The sequence below is a fragment of the Hyaena hyaena genome, unplaced genomic scaffold (genome assembly GCF_003009895.1).
Source record: "Hyaena hyaena isolate Hyena2069 unplaced genomic scaffold, ASM300989v1 scaffold_1163, whole genome shotgun sequence".
Lineage (NCBI taxonomy): Eukaryota > Metazoa > Chordata > Mammalia > Carnivora > Hyaenidae > Hyaena > Hyaena hyaena.
Genome location: NW_024081791.1, coordinates 90,317 through 108,838, shown reverse-complemented (window position 1 = coordinate 108,838; position 18,522 = coordinate 90,317). Strand labels below are relative to the sequence as shown.

Sequence of the window (18,522 nt, the reverse complement as noted above, 5' to 3'; positions counted from 1 at the left end):
ACACAAAAATTAGATTAAATAATGATGAGATTAGCAATTTAATATATAAAGAATTTCCAGGACTTTCTCCCTGAGCTTCACTTTGGAGCTCACTGTTTTAGATATTTTCTGGTGCTCTTTCCTCCCTCTGTTCTACAGATATCACCCCTTCAATACTACAACCAGCACTGCCTCTCCTATCCCTCAGGACCCCAGACAAGTCTGACCCTGGAAATTAGGAACACCTCACTATGAAGGCTAAATACAGACCTTTCCAGATCTCTCTCATCACCAAACATCTTTGCTAAAGAATCTCAGATTCAAATTCACACCAAAAAGCAAAGTGTAAAAACAATGGGATGGGAAGAAGGGATTCCAGGCCTGCCTTAGTTACTGATTTGTGGTATGAACTTGGGCAGATCTAGCTCCTCTCTGAGCTAGTTGAACTATGTTATCTCAAATGGAAAGTTGGGGTCACCTTTGAAAGATGCTGCTGCCTTGCTTCTAAAAGCAGGTTTTGATAAGAGACAGAGGGGAGTTAAAGGGGACAGAGCAGAGGCAAAGGAAACAGAAACAAGGAGGTCAGAAGAGGTATGCAGTAAGATAAAAAACGTCAAAAGATAACACTTGACTATTTTGAATTTTTGCCATGGGCTACCTTTACCCAAAATAGAACTCCAGTTCAAGGATGGCATTTAGGTTCTACTGCCAGAAGAAAGGGTGCTGCCTTCTCCACACAGTTCAGGCCACTGGGTTCAAGCCATTCAAAGTAGTTCTGTGAAAAGACTAAGTACCACCACTTCCATGTGGTTAGCACACTGCAGTTTTTAAGTTGCTTTCACATTCATTTCACATTCATGAGCTCACTGGATCTTCCTAGCAACTCTGGAGGATAAGCCAAGTGGGAATAAGACCTTATATTTTAAAAATGAGAAAATAGGCTTGGGCAAAGGAAGTCACTCAGTTATCTCAGGAGCAGAGGCCTGAAGAAAACCCAGATCTTCTGACTCAGAGTCCAATGTTTTTCTTCTAATAATAAAAAAAAAAATGGCTAACATTTGCTAACATTTACTGAGTGCTTAGTATATGTCAGGGGCAAATCTAAGTTTTTACATATACTAACTTATTTGTTCCCCATTTTAAAAACAAAGAAACCAAGGTTCGAAGAGTTGAAGTGGCTGCTGAAGGTCACACAGCCAGAACCAAAACCCAAATAGTTTCCTCTAGAACCAGTGATCTTAACCTCTCCTCTCCATGGCACATCCTCATGCCCCAAAGGTGCAAAGAACCTTCAAAGCATAGCAAGGCATAGAACAGTGGGTATATTACCATGAAAAGGAAAAATGAATATATCTATATATGCTCATATACCCATAGAACATTTCTCTGGAAGGACTCATTGGTGGCCTCTGCAGAGGCAGCCAAGTGGCTGGAAGGGAGTGGCAAGAGGGAGATTTTTCACTGTGCACCCTCTTATATCTTTTAGAATTTGACTATGTGGAAGTATTTCCTATTCAAAAATAAAATAATTTAAAAATGAGGTGTCTAGGGTCAAGGGAGCTGGGAAAACTGTGTGGCTGCTTCTTAGCAGGGCTTTGGCAGCTAACTCTTCCCTATCCACTCTTTGGGCTCTTAAACTTGAATTACAGAAAGTGTCTCTCTCCTTTTTCCCCCCAGTTTCCCCACCCCAGAAACTGTCTAATACACCAGACAGGACAGTACCATAGTCATCCTACTGGTTTTAGCAGCACAAGTAAAAAACAACACTTTCAGTTAGACTCTCACAGCCAATATATGTTAGAAAACTAACATATTCACAGCAAGACAGCTGAAGAAAGACACAAAAGGCCACCTTTTCAAATGCCTAGCACCCAAGACATGACCTCCACAGATTATTTCATCACCTTCCTCTCACCACTCAGTTTCAATGTATTTCTCCTAGGTTTAGAAAGACAAAAATATACAAAGTAGAAAGCCTCCAGGAAATCTGGCCCAGCTCAAAAGTCTGTGACATACAAGAAAGAGCACACTAAGTGAGAAAGTCAGCCCAGCTGAAATTTAATGTCCACATAAAGGCCAGGTGAGAATCGGCCAAGATGGTCTCAAGGGACTCTCCCAGCTTTGGTTCTTAGATTTCCACTATCTTATCCTTCAAGAGTTGGCAAAATACTCTACAGATTAAAGCCCTCAAACATTATATTCTTAGATACCTTTCTACCTATACCCATATGCAGCTCAGCCACACAAACCTCTCTACCCAGGAAGCTACGAGGAGGCGGGGGTGGATCAAGTGCCTTCAGGGACCCTTCTGAAGTAGCTTAAATGGGCAGCACAATTCCCTATCCCAACAGCTTAGCATCTTCTCCAACGCTTCACTGCTTCCAACATGTAGGATACCAGTAGGACATAAGCAGCTGTAGAAGGGATGAAAGTTCAGTGGATGTGCCTCTCACGGGCACACAGGACTCTTCTGGGGAAGACCAGGCCCCAGATAGCCCCCTACCTTGTTCTAAGTCAGAAACAAACCTAAATTTTTAAATTACACTAACTTAAGCTGCCATGGGCAGCTTCCTTTAGCAGAGGATTTCTCGTTGGTATCTTGGAAGTATAGAAAGAGCACTAAACAGCGCCTGAAGGCATGGATCCACCACTGCCTAATCTTATATCCTCAGGCTGGTCCCTCCCTTCTCTGTGCTTCAGTATCCCCATCTGTAAAATGGAGACAATACTGGCCTTAAAGGAAGGATAGGAGAAAGGAGTGGGAAATAAAATGAAAACAAGCTCCTGAATTATCTCTAAACTACCTGCAATAATGACCTGGATGAACTCTTAAAAATTCAAACAGCAGCTAAACATGTTCAACATTTTATGAGGCACATTTCACATCCTTTGCCATGATGGATTCTTGTACTCAATAATCCTGAGATTTACAGTTAAGCCCATTTTACAGATAAAAAAGCTGAGACTTGGAAGAACTTTGGCCACAATGTAGAATGGCAAGAAGAAATCTGAACTTGAGCTACATAGTCTAGTTCCTGACCCATCCTCTTCAACAAAGCAGGTGAAATGGTCCTGAGCACAAAATGGAATAAGGCACTCTCTTGGGGTCAGCATTCCAGGTTGCTTCCTCTGGCAGGTAGCAGGTATAGGTGGTCTGACTTTGCTTTTCCTAGTTTAGGAAGAAGTCCTTGCTCCTAATGTCCTAATGTCCACTTTTCCTCACTGCCTAGGGTTCCTGAGGAGCCAAAACTGTATAATGTTGCAAACCTGTTTTCTGAGAAAGGATTGACCTAGTACTGAAATGCATCTGTAAGGTTGAAGGTGATCCCAGTATGACTTTGACCAGCCTGACACAATGAGGTTTCCTTCCCCTGACTCCTTTTTTTTTTTTCCTATGGCTACTGTGGTAGGAGTCAGGCCTGGTTGTTGATGGGCATTGAAAGTAACTTAGGGAAGAAGCTTCGTGGGTGAAGAATTAGTACATCTGCAAGGCATTTCCTCAACTCTTAGTCTGAGTTCTTGCCAGCATCTATAGCCAGGGCTATACTGGCTATTTTGCCTACAGACCAAACAAGACCCAGACAGAGGAGGGAACCATGACTGAGGTACACCCTAAGTTTCAAAAACAGTGACTGGAATTCATGTTTCTTGATCTCAAATGCAAAGTTGAGAAACAAGCATAGGCCTGTCATAGTCAAGAGTATCCCACTTAGGCTAAGGCTGCTGCTCCAAGGCAGACTTGGCACACTCTAGTCACCTGTCTCACTGCTTTCATACTCTTCAATCAAGACCCAGTCTAGGGTTCTCTCCTTCCAGATCCAGCCTTTGGTTACTAAAGGCTAGAAAGGCCTCCCCAGGACATCCTGACCTGGTTTCCAGCTTGAGAAACTCTAAAAATAGCAGGTCCTCATTAGTGGGGCCAGATGGCTCAAGCTGTTGGGCCTAGAGGCAGGGCTGTGGTCATTAAGAATGTGGCTACTTATCTGGCCTGAGGTGATCTCTGAAAATGGTTCCTATTCACTTGACCCAGAAAACCCTAAAAAATCAGGCAAAAGCAAGAGGGTCAAACCTTCATGGTCACTTCAAGAACACACATGAAACTTCCCAGGCCATCAAGGGTATGGATATGTGAAATCCTACTAAGTATGTGAAGGATGTCACTTTGCAGAAGCAATGTGTGCCATCTCATCACTACAATGGTGGAGTTGTTAAGTATGCCCAGGCCAAACAATACAGTGGGACACAGGGCCAGTGGCCCAAAAACATTGCTGAATTTTTACTTCACATGCTGAAAACTGCAGAATAATGCTGAACTTAAGGGTTTAGATGCAGATTCTCTGGTCATTGAACACACCCAGGTGAACAAAGTCCCCAAGATGCAGCATATAACTTACAGGGCTCATGGTTGGATTAACCCATACATGAGCTCTCCCTGCCACATCAAGATGATCTTTACTGAAAAACAGCAGCTTGTTCCTAAACCAGAAGAGGAGGTTGCACAGAAGAAAAAGATAACCCAGAAGAAACTGAAGAAACAAAAACTCATAGCGCAGGAGTAAATTTTATGCAGATAAAATGCAAATAAAAGTTAAAATGAAGCAGAAGAAAATGGCTGTTCTCTCCACACACCACTGACTCAAAGGCGCTGGGTCTTATGCATCCTACTACTTCCCCTCACATCCTCCCAATTTAGACATAATTGCTCAGGTCCAAGTTGTTACTTCATTCCCAATAAAACTGTACTTTAATATTCAGTTACTTTAGGCTGTCTAGGACATTATTTCACAATCACATCATTCCATAATTGTTTGGAAGTGGATTGGTGGACGAAGGAGCAGGCTCAAGCTTTCTGCACTGATGAATGCTAATTTATCTTCGCCATTCTTCTCCATCCCTCTGCCTATTAATACAACATCTGAGGGCTTAGTTGTAAATTTTGTTTGCCTTGAAGAGACTGCTATAACACATGCCATCTTGAGTATCCATTTTATCCCTGAGCTCACTGCCCCTGAAGTCTGATTTCAGGGATAAAGGAAGGCAGAGCCAGAGCAAACTGATAAAGGCCCACCAGGTGGGGCCAGTACTCTGATGTGCCCACTTGGAAAGCTGGAACAGCTAGCTGGTCCTAAGGACAGCATGTATTTTGGATCAGAGTGTGCCCCATAGGGTTGTATGGGACATGTGAGCATGCCCCATAGGTGTGTTAAAACATATTTCATGGGGGTAGGGTGATTCATCCATGTAAGTTCTTAAAAGTGTGTATCTTAGGGATAGGAGTATATTTTCTGGGGATAGGAATATATCTGAATGTGCATTTCAGTGTGCCCTATGTGTATTTGGGTATGTGGTTGTGCTAAATATGCATACACATATGTCCACACATACAACTTTGCATAAGCATGCATCATATATGCCTTTGTGTATATACCCTAGCTGTACAGAGTATGTCCAAATGTGAGTGTGCCCCATAGTAAACTGAATGTGTGTGTTCCAAGCATGTCAATGTGAAAGTGTACTTGGCGCTTGTATCCCATGTGTACCCCAAATATACCTCACAAAAAGAAAACCTCCAAACTGAACATGAAGGACCGAATAATCTAGGGCAACCACTATGCATTTGGCAAGTTCTCTCATGGATCCCTGGATGATATGATATTTGAGTGGACATTCCATAGGTCAAAGAGATATATCTGAATTGTCAATCAGTAGTTAAATAGAAATCTAGCCAGAATTATCTAGTGTCATCTGCCATGTATTGCCTGCTATTGTCTAACTTTTATAACAAGACCCAGATAGAAATAAAGTGCAGAAAACATCTTTAGAACAATATCCTTGCCTAAGGTCACTTGGTTGGTTGGTTGGTTGGTAGATTGATAACAGCTAACTCTACATGCTCAGCTCTTCCATGCACACCACTGCTTTTAAGAGGCAGCACTGATTTGAGTCAATCAGAGCAATTCTCTGAGATTCAATTTCCTTAGCCATAAAATGGGAAATAATCCTGGCCTTGCTCACCTCATAGGGTTGTAGATAAAAGGCTAATGTCTCAGGAACAGAAAACTATACAATAGTCCTTATCTTCTTGCCCTGCCCCTGGAGCAATAAGATTTTTCCAAACAAAATGATGCAGACAAAGGTGAAGAGTGTTGATTTGTTCTAAGTAGGTCATCTGTTAGGAGCCTGCAGTTTCTAACACAACTCTTAATCATATCATGAAAACCCAGTAATGCTCATCACAAATCCTAGCCAAGGACCTGGGGTCCAAGAATTGATTTTTAATTGCTAAGTGCCTAGATGGTTCTGGCTTGATGGACTTGAGAAGGCACTAAATAAAAACACAATTAATTCTGGCTTTCTGCCAAGTTCCTCTTTTAGCTTTGCAGGAGACAGGGAGAAAGAAAGCTAGTCTGCTATTCATAGCAATATGTATGTGGCTGGGTGAGGGAGATGGAGCTGAGGGAAAGTAAAAGAAAGCCTCCTATAAAAAAAATTCCAATGGGGGGGAGGGGGGAGATGGGCATGGAGGGGGGCACTTGTGGGGATGAGCACTGGGTGTTATATGGAAACCAACCTGACAATAAACTATTTGTAAAAACAAAAAAAAATTCCAGATTTCTACCAATCACCCAAGACATGGGCCAGGTCACAGACTTTTATACTTTTAAGGGAGGGAAGTAAAAGAGTCCTTCATGCTGTGACTGAGAAATAGGGCACAAAGACAATGGTATTTGTTCAAGGTCGCCCAGTGACTTAGTTCATATTTACAACCCCTCTTAATTCATGTGTATGTCCTTCATTAACAAAACCTTTACAAAGGGCCTACTGAGTGTCAATTCCCTCCATTATAGCAGTCACACAGATTTCTGCCTTAGAGAGTTCTCATGGACTTTCAGCCCCAATTAACAGAAAAGAAAATGAACTCAGAGAGGCTGAGTACCGTGCCCAAGGTCAAAGAACTGAAAAATGACAGACTACTAGTTCATTGACCATTTGCTTCCCATCACACTACACAGGTTTCCTTCACCATCCCTGAAAATCGAAAGCAGCTTGCAAGTCACAGGTCCAGGAACTCACATCCTTGCAAGGCAATGTTCTAGTTGCAGTACTACTACAAACATACTGTGCTTCCTTGAGTGAGTCCTTTCTCTTTCTAAGCCTAGTTTTCCAGCTTTCACAATGAAGGAAGTAGATTCAGAATAGCTGTAATACCACTTTTCTAGAAGATATAGCCATCTGGAATGACTTTAAATGGCACTATAACTTCCAGAGCCTGAGCCCAGATCAGATGCTATATGACAATAACTCTTTGAGCCTCATTTTTCTTATCTGTAAAATGATAATTCCTGCACTTCCTATTTCACAAGACCACAGAAAAGATCAAGTGAGACAATTTGTAAAACCCCTGAAAAGTGTAAGACAGTGTTCAAGAGGGAGAGTCAAGAATAAAGCAAGCATCACTAGCCCCAGTTGCCTTTCTTTAAATCTAAGTACAGAAAGTGTCTATGTTCATTTCGTCTAATAAATCCTTCTGAGTCCTCCTGTGCAATTCAACCTAGATTTTTAAGACAAGCAGCTCAGCTGGCTGCAAAGTCTAAAGGAAATTAATAAATCCCCCCCACTCCCTTTAGGCCCTAACCACAAAACAGTCTCATAGTTTTGCTTTTGTCCTAAGCACCTCCCCCACTGTACTAGGTCTACCACAGCCTCTCCTAGGGACACCTGGCTCCCCACTGCCTGCCTCTTTCCCAATGCCAAAGCACCCACTACTGCCCAGCCCTCCTGCCAACCAGCAGGGTTCACAGAGGGAGGAGGAAGGAAGAGAGTGGGCGGAGGAGAGGCTGTGGGAGGTACAGCTAAAAGTAGCTGCTGTCTTTAGGCACCACATTCTGAGGGGGTGGGGGGTGGGCACTTAGCACATTCTTCTTGCAGCCAGCTGGGCATGGAGGTGCATGGCTCCCCCTCCTCAAATGAAGGCAGGCAGGCAGGCAGGCAAAGAGATCAAAGCTTCCAGAACCATTCCCAGAGATGGCTATGGATATGCAGTGCTGGCTTCTTCTGGGCTCTGAGGGTGGATATTTGCACAGCACAGGGTTACATCCAGGGCTCCCTCCCTCAGGAGAACTAATGTAGTCTGCATTGCCAGAGATTCTATGATTCCCTGTCCCTCATCTCACTGCCTGGCACCCCAAGGACTACTGACAGGCCTGCTCCCCTCTAGGAGGTTACATAATACTACTGTTCACCCAGTTTCTCTATCAGCTTGCTTTCTCCAGCCATACTTGAGAGCGCATTCAGGTCTCTGATCCAGCCAAAGGAGCACTGATCCAGCACCCTATAGTAAAGGTAGCAGGTTACAGAATATAAAGTCCTGATTTGAGAAGTCAGGATCCCAGGCCTGAAACCTTGGACAAATCCCTTTTCCCTACAGTGTCTTAGTTTTCTCACTTGTAAAATAGGAAGGGGAAATGCATGCTACAGATCTCCAAGGTATTCTTATCTCTGTCTCTATGTGATTCTCTGTGAATCCTGCCCACTTAAATGAAAGAATTCCCTCCCCTAAGGTTGTCCTATCTTCCAAGCAGTCTGTCTGAGCTGCATATAGCCATCCCCACTGTCCTAATCCCAATTCCCCTAATATCTAAGGTCTATACTGGCAAGATTCTAGATGCTGTTCTCCACCTCTGTCCTAGGCCCATTTCAACCAAACTAGTTCTGCCTTTTCCTGTTCTTTATAGAAACTTCTGGCTCAGATTTCATTTGAAAACATGGTCCTTCTATTAAATCCACTCCTCACTTTAATGACATAGAAACTGAGGCCTAGTGGGGAAGGGCCTTGATCGAGCTCTGGCAACAAGGTAGGAACAGAGCCATGGCTTGCTTCCAGGGGTCCCAAGACCATTTCCAGTATTTTTATTTCCTACTGAAGGTCTGCCTTCCATATACCGTCTAGCAGAGACATGCACAACTTTCCTTCTTCTCTGCTACCAACTCTTGACCTTGATGCTCAAAGACCAAATGGCCAATTCTTGTCAGGGGGAAACTATCACAGAAGAATGATAAGGGCAAGAAAGAACTTGCTTCAAATACATCCTTAATGTTTAATTTTCCTCCAGGTTGCCCCTTCACCCCTTTCTTCTAAGTTTCCTCATGAGTTCTGCTCTATGTCAGTGGAACCCCTTCACTTCTGAGTCATGACCACATTCTGACCACAGAGCCCACCAAACAGGACACATTAGAAGAACTTCAGGATATAGTGTCAAGAGGCCTGGTTTCTAGGTCAGGAACTACCACTTCCTGTGTGACCTTAAGTGTGTTACTTAATCTTTCTATGCCTTAGTTTCCTCAACTACTTTCAGGTTTTAAAAGGAGCTAATGAAATAACTAGGGAACTTTTTCAAAATTCTTATTAACAGTAGTAGTATTAACTAAATAAATAGCTATGTAAAATACCACAGGAAGGTGCTCTGGGCTGTCGAAGCAGCCAGCCCCTTGCCTCCTTTCCCAGACCTATGAGGCTGATATATTTTATCTATAAGAGAGAATTCTCAATTATCCATGCAACATGTCTTTTTAAAGACTGCTAAATCTCACACTGGAATCCTTCTGCCACTCAGCTCACTGTAGGGCTCCCACCCCTGATGGCAGCCACTGTGTGCTCAATGAATACAACCTTTTAGAAGAAACCTAAGCCAAATATAATTAGGGAAGCAGGTCTATGACCCCCCAAATCATTCTATGCATTCCAAACCTGCTGAAAGGGATCTTTTGGATTACCTGCTGGTTTTGAATAATCATTTTGATCATTTTTATTAATCACAAAGTAGTAAGTACACATCATTAGCCAGATGAAATCTTTGAAGCTGTCTAATCCTCCTAACCTTATTTTGCAAATGAAGAATACAAATTTCAGAGGGGAAAAGTAATTTACCCAAAGCCACACAGCAAATGAACAAAATCTTCCCCACTATTACAGCAAATACACAAGAACTGACTCTTTTTCCTGAAGGGTTCAAACCATCTCACAGCCCATCATTTTAAATCCAAATAGGTCCCCCGACTACTCACTCTCTAGGGTTGAGTCCTTTTCAGAGTGGGCATAAGCCCCTCAAATTCATCAAGGCCCCCACAATCCTAGAATAAAATCTTACCATCTGTAAAGCCTGCCTATTCACGTGTGTGATAAGCTAGATTCAGGCTGAGCTGACATTTCCTTTTAACATAGCAGTCGTTCTCATCCCTGGCTGAACATTATTGTCACCTCAGGGAGCTTTTAAAAAATATTGATGCCATGGCCACCAGATCTCCCCCAGAGGTTCTGGGAACTGTTGTTAGTGTTGTTAACTTCTCAGGTGATTCCAATGTGTGTCCAGGACTGAGAACCACTGGTTAACAGAAACAATTCGGCCAACCAATGCAAACATGCACAAAGATGTTCCCAAACTTTCTGGAAACTAATTACATTGTTTTAAAGCTACATCTGCAATGCCCTGTTTTTCCAAAAAGGGGAAAAGAAAGTGATGGTACACAGAATCTACAATTGTGGCACTGGCCCTCAGCAAATCCTGGACCCAGTTAATAAACATACACTTTATGGGTACTGAAAGAAAATAGGGAACTCTGGAGCCTGAAATAGGATTTACCAGGATTAAGATGCCAAGTGACTCATACTCCTTTTTCTGATGAGGTCATTGGCTTGGTAGATGATTGCTATAAATCTTGCATACATCTTAATGTCTACAAAGCATACAACCTATCATGCCACACTATCCTTATTAACATGTTGGTAAGATAAATGATGGTGGAGCCCAGTGGATTCTGCACTGGTTGACCAGATATATACAAAAATTAATGGGTTGTAACTCCAAGAAGGGGCTCTGGTGAGATTACCCCCTCTATATTAAACATTTCTTTGAATCAACAATTTAGATGATACTTATTTAGTTTCCAAATGATGCAATGATAAAGAAGCTGTTAATATACTTCATGACATAAAGAAAAAAATTTTAAACTCATCCCCAAAAGCAAGAATAGACATAAAATTTAACTGGTGCAATGTTAGAAGGGACTGCTAATGTGTTGCACAGTATAAAGAAAAAATTTTAAAACCCATAAAAAGCTAGAATGGACTAACCAAACAAAATGAAATTTAATGAATTTGGTTTAAAAAAATCCTCAAAGAACCTATTTCACAACATAGTAGAAGACTGGACTAGACAGCAAAGCATTTGAGTTTACAACCCCAAAGAGCAGTACAATGGCTCTTAATGCTGGTTGCACATTTGAATTACCTTGGGAAGCATTAAATTTTAAATTTAGGGGGAAAAACTGTCGGGGACCTATCCTACACCAATTAAATCAGAATCCCTCAGAGTGGAGACCTGGCATGGATATTTAAAAACTCCACAACTGATATGAATGTTCAGGGAGGGTTGAGAACTACTTATTAGATATTTCACAAACAGATCAAAGTCCCTTTGTACTTAATCTCCTGATCAAGTGACATCTGGAGTAACATAATCAATTCCGAGCAACACATTTTAAAAGAAATAGAGAAAACTATAGAAAAATAAGAAAGATAGGACAATTGTATAAAAACTGCAGTTCCTTCAAAACATTTTGTATTTTAGGCTTCACCAATTCACACTGCTTTTCTCCTTTAAATATCCTAAATATTAAGTTTTCATAAGACTAGAGGAAACTCTTTGATGTATATTCAAGATAAAAAGTAAGCATTTCATTTAATAAGGAATTCTGTGCAAAATTGCTATAAAAATGAAAGGTATGAAGTACTAAGAAATGTAAGCAAGCAAGCTTGAGGAAGCTAGTGTGACTTCAGGAATGACACACACCTCTCTCTCTACCTGACTTCATTCAGCTTCACACTAGCTGGGAATGATCAACTCTGACTTTCCTCACTCTCCATTTGAAAGGCAGACCTATGTCCATCTCACCAATATCTCTGACCTTTACTTACCTCATCTGTAAAATGTAATAACAATCACCCTACCCACTTCACAAGGCTGATGTGATGAACAGAATTAGAAAAAATGTGAAATTGCTTTGTAAACTCCATAGGCCCATGAGCTGACAAGGGGTCACTAGTACTGTCATTACTGGACTATATCCCAAGTCTTCTCTATCCTTTAGGCCTTTACCCCTTAATAATTTTTCTATTTTGTGTTTGATGACAGGGCAAAGCACAGTTAACTAAATACTCTTGAGAGTTAGCTCCACCTAATGACAGGAGACACTCTAGGCAAATATCAGAAGAGCTAAGCTTTGATTAAGGATTCTTAGAAAATCAGAGCCTCAGTTGGACTTATAAGAAGTTCCAAAGCTAGAAATAAGAGCTAGAAAATATGATTCCCCACCTCTATCCTACTTCTTGGGGGCAAAGCTAATGGGGCTGGATCCAGATGCTTTGTGTGAGATCTTCTGAGGAGGTGGTTATTTTGGAAGAATAGGTTCAATTCCCAATCATGTGCTCATCCAGAGAAACACTCCATAGTACAAAGGGAGCAGAGGCCAAGATAACAAACAAGGCTGGGAGGACATGCTTTGGCACCATCCCTGGAACTGTGAGACTGTTCCCTCTAGTCATAGCTAAGTGCTCTCAATCTAGGCCTCACTACAGGGCAGAAGAATATCTCACTCATAGACTCACTGAGATTTCTCAGCTCCCTAAAACTTAATCACCCACACAAGTGAATGAGAAAATCAGCCAAGGCCCAAGACCCATTCACCAGTACCACAATCAAAATAGTCTTCCTAATTTGCCCAGCCTTCCCATTTGGAAACTACTCAGAGACCAACAACCCAGAAACAAAACCCCCCAAACTCCACATCACGGCCAGGTTGGGCAGTTTCCTAAGCCACAGACAAAACTGGGGCACAAAACACAAATAGATGTGATAGGTTCTGACAGGGGCTGTCTCAATGGGGGAAAAGCACAACCCTATCCCTCCAACTCCTCCCTGAGTCAGCCAAAAGTCAGAGTGAAAAAAAAAATGTTTTTCAGGGCCTACGGACTTCCTTGCGCTCAAGCTGGGCTGTTACATGACTCAGTTAATCTTTAGAAGGCATTTGGAAGAAAGGAGAAAGGAAGTGGAACCCAGGAGCTTTCTGATAAACAGTCCCCATGGCTAGAAGGTGGCTAGGCTCTGTATGCCTTCTGTGGACATGTTTTCTAGGCATTTGCAAGCAACGAGGATCTTGCTCATTCTTTGTCCACTTCCCCAAAAACATCTCTCCAAGTCTTGCTGGGCTCCAGCTCGCATTTTCTAGAGGACTTTCTAGTGCCTGGACCTTTAATGGGTGGGCTCTGGAGCTCAGCAGGAGCTGAGTGATGCAGGAGGTTGCTAGGATACTGGTAAATGGCTGTTCCAGAATCCCCTGGTGAGGAGCTGGAAGGGAAAATTTCTGAGCCAGAATTTTGTCCATCGTAAGAGCAAAATCCTATCCTCTATCCAATTAGGTCAGAAAGGAAGAAAGGGAACTAGAAACTTAGTTGGGAAAAGATGGGACAAATCAGAGAGGAAAAGCCCTCTTCTCCTCCTTTTCCCCTTCCACTTACAGTACAGATGGGGGCAGAGTAGATGAGGCTATATCAGAGGGGAGAGTAAATGGAGAACGGAGAAGATGAAGAGACAGAAGAGGGGGGGGGGAAGTTAAAACGCAAAGGGTTCCACTCCTCTGGGCTGCATTTTTCATATTCTCCCACTCTTCTCTTTTTGCATATCCTCACAAGTCTGAAGGAGAAATGCCAAACCTTTAGGATTCACACAAGGAAAAAGTCACACTGCCAACTTTGGTTTTCTACTTCCCAAACTCCCTTTTAGCTGCTCTTGGGTGGCCTGCCATCTGGCTAGCAACAGCCCCTTACTTGCCTAGAGATAAATTAATCTGGAAAATGCTTACCCATTTTGCCAACTAAATTACAGATGGAAATACCCCTTTAGCCTGAGGGGTTGTGAGGTAGCTGGAGGAGTGGTAGGGGAAATACCCATCCATTCTGGCACCAGTCAAATCTTTACAGGCCCTAGCACAAGGAGCCCATTCAGAACTGTGGAACACGCAATGCATGCCCTGCTGTTTTTCCTCATTCCTAGCACAACCAACCCTCACCCACATTCAAAAGTGCACCCTCTCCCCTCCACATACACACACAGAGAATGGTGTGCATACACACCATAAACATACTGCCATACACCCTACACACATACATTCCCAAAGGTTCTCTACCAAGGGTCTGTCAGGCACTCAGAAGTGAAGGTTGTGGCATTTCATAACACTACTTTGGCACAAACCTGGCTCAAAGACTAGACTTAGAGAACACTTCCCACTTTAAAGACAGAGGGGGGAAGAAAGAAAAAAGCATCCCATTGTTGTAACCCAGTTTTCTTCCCACAAAGCTAGGTAAAAAATCTCTTAGGGAAAACTTAAGTTTCACCAGATACCAGCAATCAGGTTATCTCCTCCCTCAACCCTATTACCCATTGATTAACATTTCATTTTTCTTCTCACTTGTCTTTCCAGTTCATCACCCTCTGATTTCAAGTGCACATGGGCACCCAAAGTCACCAAATTCAATAACTTGGAGGTTACCTAAGCCAACCATCCCCAAAAGCCAATGTTAGAGGAAATCCTAAACACATTGAGAAGGGAAAAAAATGCCCAAGGTCAAATAAACCGCGTGAGAGAACCCAAGTCTGTAGCTGCCCAGCCTAGAGATTTTCCTGTCCAATGTGTCTCAAAACAAAGTGCCCAGCCAAAATATAAGCTTACTTTAAATAATACCACTAGAGCTAAGGATGTGTGTGTGGTAGGGGGGTGCTTACAAGATTCTCTTTGCAAAGAAAGGAATTCAGGTCAATCCAGAAACCCCCCCCCAAAAAAGGGACCAAAGGGTAAATAATAAGAATTAATACCACCACACTTCCCAGATTATGCTTATACTATGGTACCAACAGAATTAAAAAAAAAAAAAAAAAAAACACCTTTTACCCACATCAAGCCAAGAGCACACCCTGAGGCTTAAAACCTCTTATGACGCCATTAAATAATACTTTCTGGGTTCTGAGGTCAGGGCAATTTCAAGAGCCCCCTTCACAGCCTCTTTCCCTTCATAATCATTTCCAAAGAAATTGAACAACAGGATATGGAACTTGACAGCACAATGGCAGCAGATTCATATATCACACAGGGGCAGCCGCCCACATGGGTACACAGGGAACATGCCTGTAGACTGTATGCGCCCTGATTCATTGCTACATGAGCCAGATATGGCACTATTTCAAGTCAGGTAAACTCAGAATGAGGAATATCTGCCAATCAGTGGGTGGGAGTTGGGAGAAAATAAATATCATACACATTGGCATCAGAGACAATTTCTTCCTGGCTTTTCCAAAAGCTTTCCCAGTGGAAAGAGAAATATAAAATAATAACAATAGCAATAATAACAGCAACCACCACCACCACCAGCTGACAGAAATGCAAATATATGTCAAAATTGAATGTTACTTGTAGTTCATGTCTTCCCCAGCTCTCATCCCATTCCATCCAGACGTTTTTTGGGGGGAGGGTGCTCAAAACTCTCAATTTAGCATGATAAACACTTGCATTTTGTTATGGAAATCTTTCAATTAGAGAAACCTCTGATCTTAAAGAACAAGGAAGCAAACAAAAACCACCACTTTGTCATTAGCACTAGCAAGTTCTATTTAAAATGTAGTCCCAAGAATATCATGCAAATGAGAATATCCAAAAGAGGCATATACAAATACCATTATTCCCAGACTGGGTAAAAAGCTGGCTTTTGTTGTTTTTCAGAGGACACACAGAAAAAAATCTGCAAACTCAAATCCAATGGTACAATCTTCTTTTGGAAAAGGAAGCTAAACAGCTCTTGTCAATGTCTCCTCTTGCCAATTCATAAAGATCAGAGAAGGCTTTTATGTCTCAGTCCATGATTCCAAAGAAACTGTCATTAAATGTTTTAATAAATGCTTTAAAGGTGGCTTCTTTCCAGATTGTAAACTGTGAACCCTGGACAGCAAATTTAGAGTCAAAGGACACAGTCACCAACTGCCAGCTCATTGCACCCCACCACATCCCTTCTCAAATTCTCGCTTCTCATTAGAAACTAAAGAATCATTTTCCTTAAATTCATTTTTTGTATCGATTTTTCCCTCTAAACATCCAGCGCAGGGCTGTCTTTCCTAAAATGTCCAAAATCTATAACGCTCTTCCCACATCCCCCTTTTCTCCAGAAACAAACCCAAATTCACTCCTGATGGCAGGAGAAAATTTTTGACTAAAATTCCCTGATGGAATTTAAAGGTAGTTTTCAAGAAAATGAGTTGACAAGACATCATAAATTGCAAAGCCACTGTTAAAGGACGCAGATCTTGCTCCGTGAACGTCACATAGATGGAGAATGCACACATACATGCACACTTAAATAGGATGCATTTCTTTATCAACAATTTTACTCAAGCAATAAGCAACTACATTCACAGCCATATTTAAAAGACAAGACATGACAAAAGATTTAGGGAGAGAGAATATACCAACGTCATACATATCACAGCGAGGCCATGTTGAAGCTCAAAACGTTTCCCCCCTGAGTAAGAAAGCTTGGTCTTTCTCTCCCTTCCTTTCCCTGTCTCTGTCTGTCTGTCCGTCTCTCTCTTTTTTCTCGGTAGTTCTCGGGATGAAATCAAAGCGAGAGTTCGCAACAGCTCAGGAAGCTGGACTCCATTCAGCGCGTTCCCAGGAAAAACATGAGTATGACATTGACAAGCAGGAGGACTACAATCACGGCAAAAACAACTACGGTTTGCACATCCAGGGTCATGGTGCAATGCAGAACACTGTAGTGTTCCAAGTGGGGGGCCGGCAGATTGGGAGATGTCAGTCTCTGTTCTGTCAGACTGTCCATACAGCCACCATGCTAAAAAGAAGAGGAGGAAGTCGGATGGTTGGGGAAGGGCTGGGTCTGGCGCCCGAGTTTGGTATGGGGTGGGGGAGGGGATGGGGACAGGGGAGACTGCTTTCCCCCTTCTCAGGATTGAGCTGATCTTTCCTCCCTAGCTGAGAAATTTTAGCTCACGCTGAAGTCGGCAGAGTCCAGCATTCTCTCTCAGGCGTCAAGGAAAAGGCAAAATCCTGGCTTTCAAAGGGAAACGCGGGAGGAACCAGTGCAAGGTTCTCCGGCGCCTGATCGTTCTGTCCGGGCGTTCGTCTGTCCACCTGCCTGGCTATAAGTCAGTCTCGGTCTCCCCGTACTCCCTCTATATCGCTCGCTTTCCTAGCTTGCTCGCTTTTCTAGCCAGCTTGTCGCTCTCTCCGCGGGGGTCCCGGCTGCCAGCCTTTCATTTAAATCCTCCCTTGCTGGTTCTCTCCCTCTCTCTCCCCACCCCCCAGGCGGTAGGCGGCCTTTTTATTCACCTAGCTACTGTGGGCGCCTGCGTGAGGCACGACCCGTGTTGCTGACAGTGCTGCCGGCCAATAGCAGGTGCTACAGCCGCGCATTTACTAGCTGGGTGGGGCGGGACTTCAGCTGGCGTGCTAGCCACTGTAGCCAATCAGAGGGCCCAAGCTCCCCCCACCCAACCCCGTCCCTCTAGCTAGAGCCAAAGGCCACGGGTACCGGTGTGGGGGTGAGGAGTTTGTTGAGGGTGCACTGAGAGGGATGTAGGGAGAGAGAGTGAAGGGAGTACACAGAAGTGGGAGGAAGGAAGAGGTTATGGCAGGAAGGAAGGGAAAGAGGAATAAGGGGAGGACTTTAGGAAGCAGGGGAAAAGAGAAGGAAAGAGGAGGGAGAAAAGATCTAGGATAAGATGAAGAAAGAGAAGGGTGATGGAAAGTAAGGGGGAAAAGGTTGACGAAGGAAAAGGAATGGAAAAAAAGAGATAGTTGGGGAGGAGGCATGCCTTGGCAGCCACATTTTTTGGATTCTGGGCCAAGAAGGAAGCAAAGGTGTCTTCGGCCACTGCTTTAAGTATTTATAGACAACTCTTAATTAGTAGTACATATTTTAAAAAATCAGTGCTGTGTATAGAACTACAAGCACACACTACAAATACACACTGCTATCCCTCCATTCACAGGTCTATTTCCCTTCCTGTTTATGGTTTCTTTAGACTGTTTGCAGCTGAGTACTATGAAGAGAAGCCAACTTTGCAGTGGAAAAGCTTCTACAAAACTTGAAATATATTTGTAATCATTGCCCTCCTGCTCTGCGTTCCTGACCCGATATCTGGAGCTAGGGGAAAAAACAAAAAACAAAAAACAAAAAAAAAAAAACACACTGTGCTGGAGACAGAAAGGTTTCAGATTTACTCCCAGCCCAAATTCAATCTTACTTTCTGACTTTTGGGTCACTCCTTTCCTTTCCCCTCTCTTGGCCTCCATCTCCCTTCTGTCACATGAGGACTTAGACCTATCTGAAAATTCAGTGAAACCTCTGAACCCTCACCTCAGAAAAATACATGCAATTTCAATTTCAGCAGGCTCCTGGGCCCTCAAGAACCCAGGACTCCC

The 18,522-nt window shown here is 42.9% G+C and overlaps 1 protein-coding gene and 1 pseudogene across 2 annotated transcripts in view; one reads left to right on the top strand and one right to left on the bottom strand.

The window, feature by feature from the left end:
- ARHGEF9 (Cdc42 guanine nucleotide exchange factor 9) overlaps positions 1-17,371 on the bottom strand; it is a 155,706-nt gene extending 138,335 nt beyond the window's left edge. Inside the window, exon 1 of one of the 2 annotated variants that reach the window (XM_039222567.1) lies at positions 16,552-17,371. In XM_039222567.1, the coding sequence (XP_039078498.1) occupies positions 16,552-16,560 (9 nt within the window). In that variant the 5' untranslated portion in view covers positions 16,561-17,371. The remainder of the gene's footprint in view (positions 1-16,551) is intronic. The other variant, XM_039222568.1, reaches the window with a different exon arrangement.
- Positions 3,949-4,538, top strand: LOC120224325 (annotated as a pseudogene).
- Positions 17,372-18,522: the final 1,151 nt, after the last annotated feature.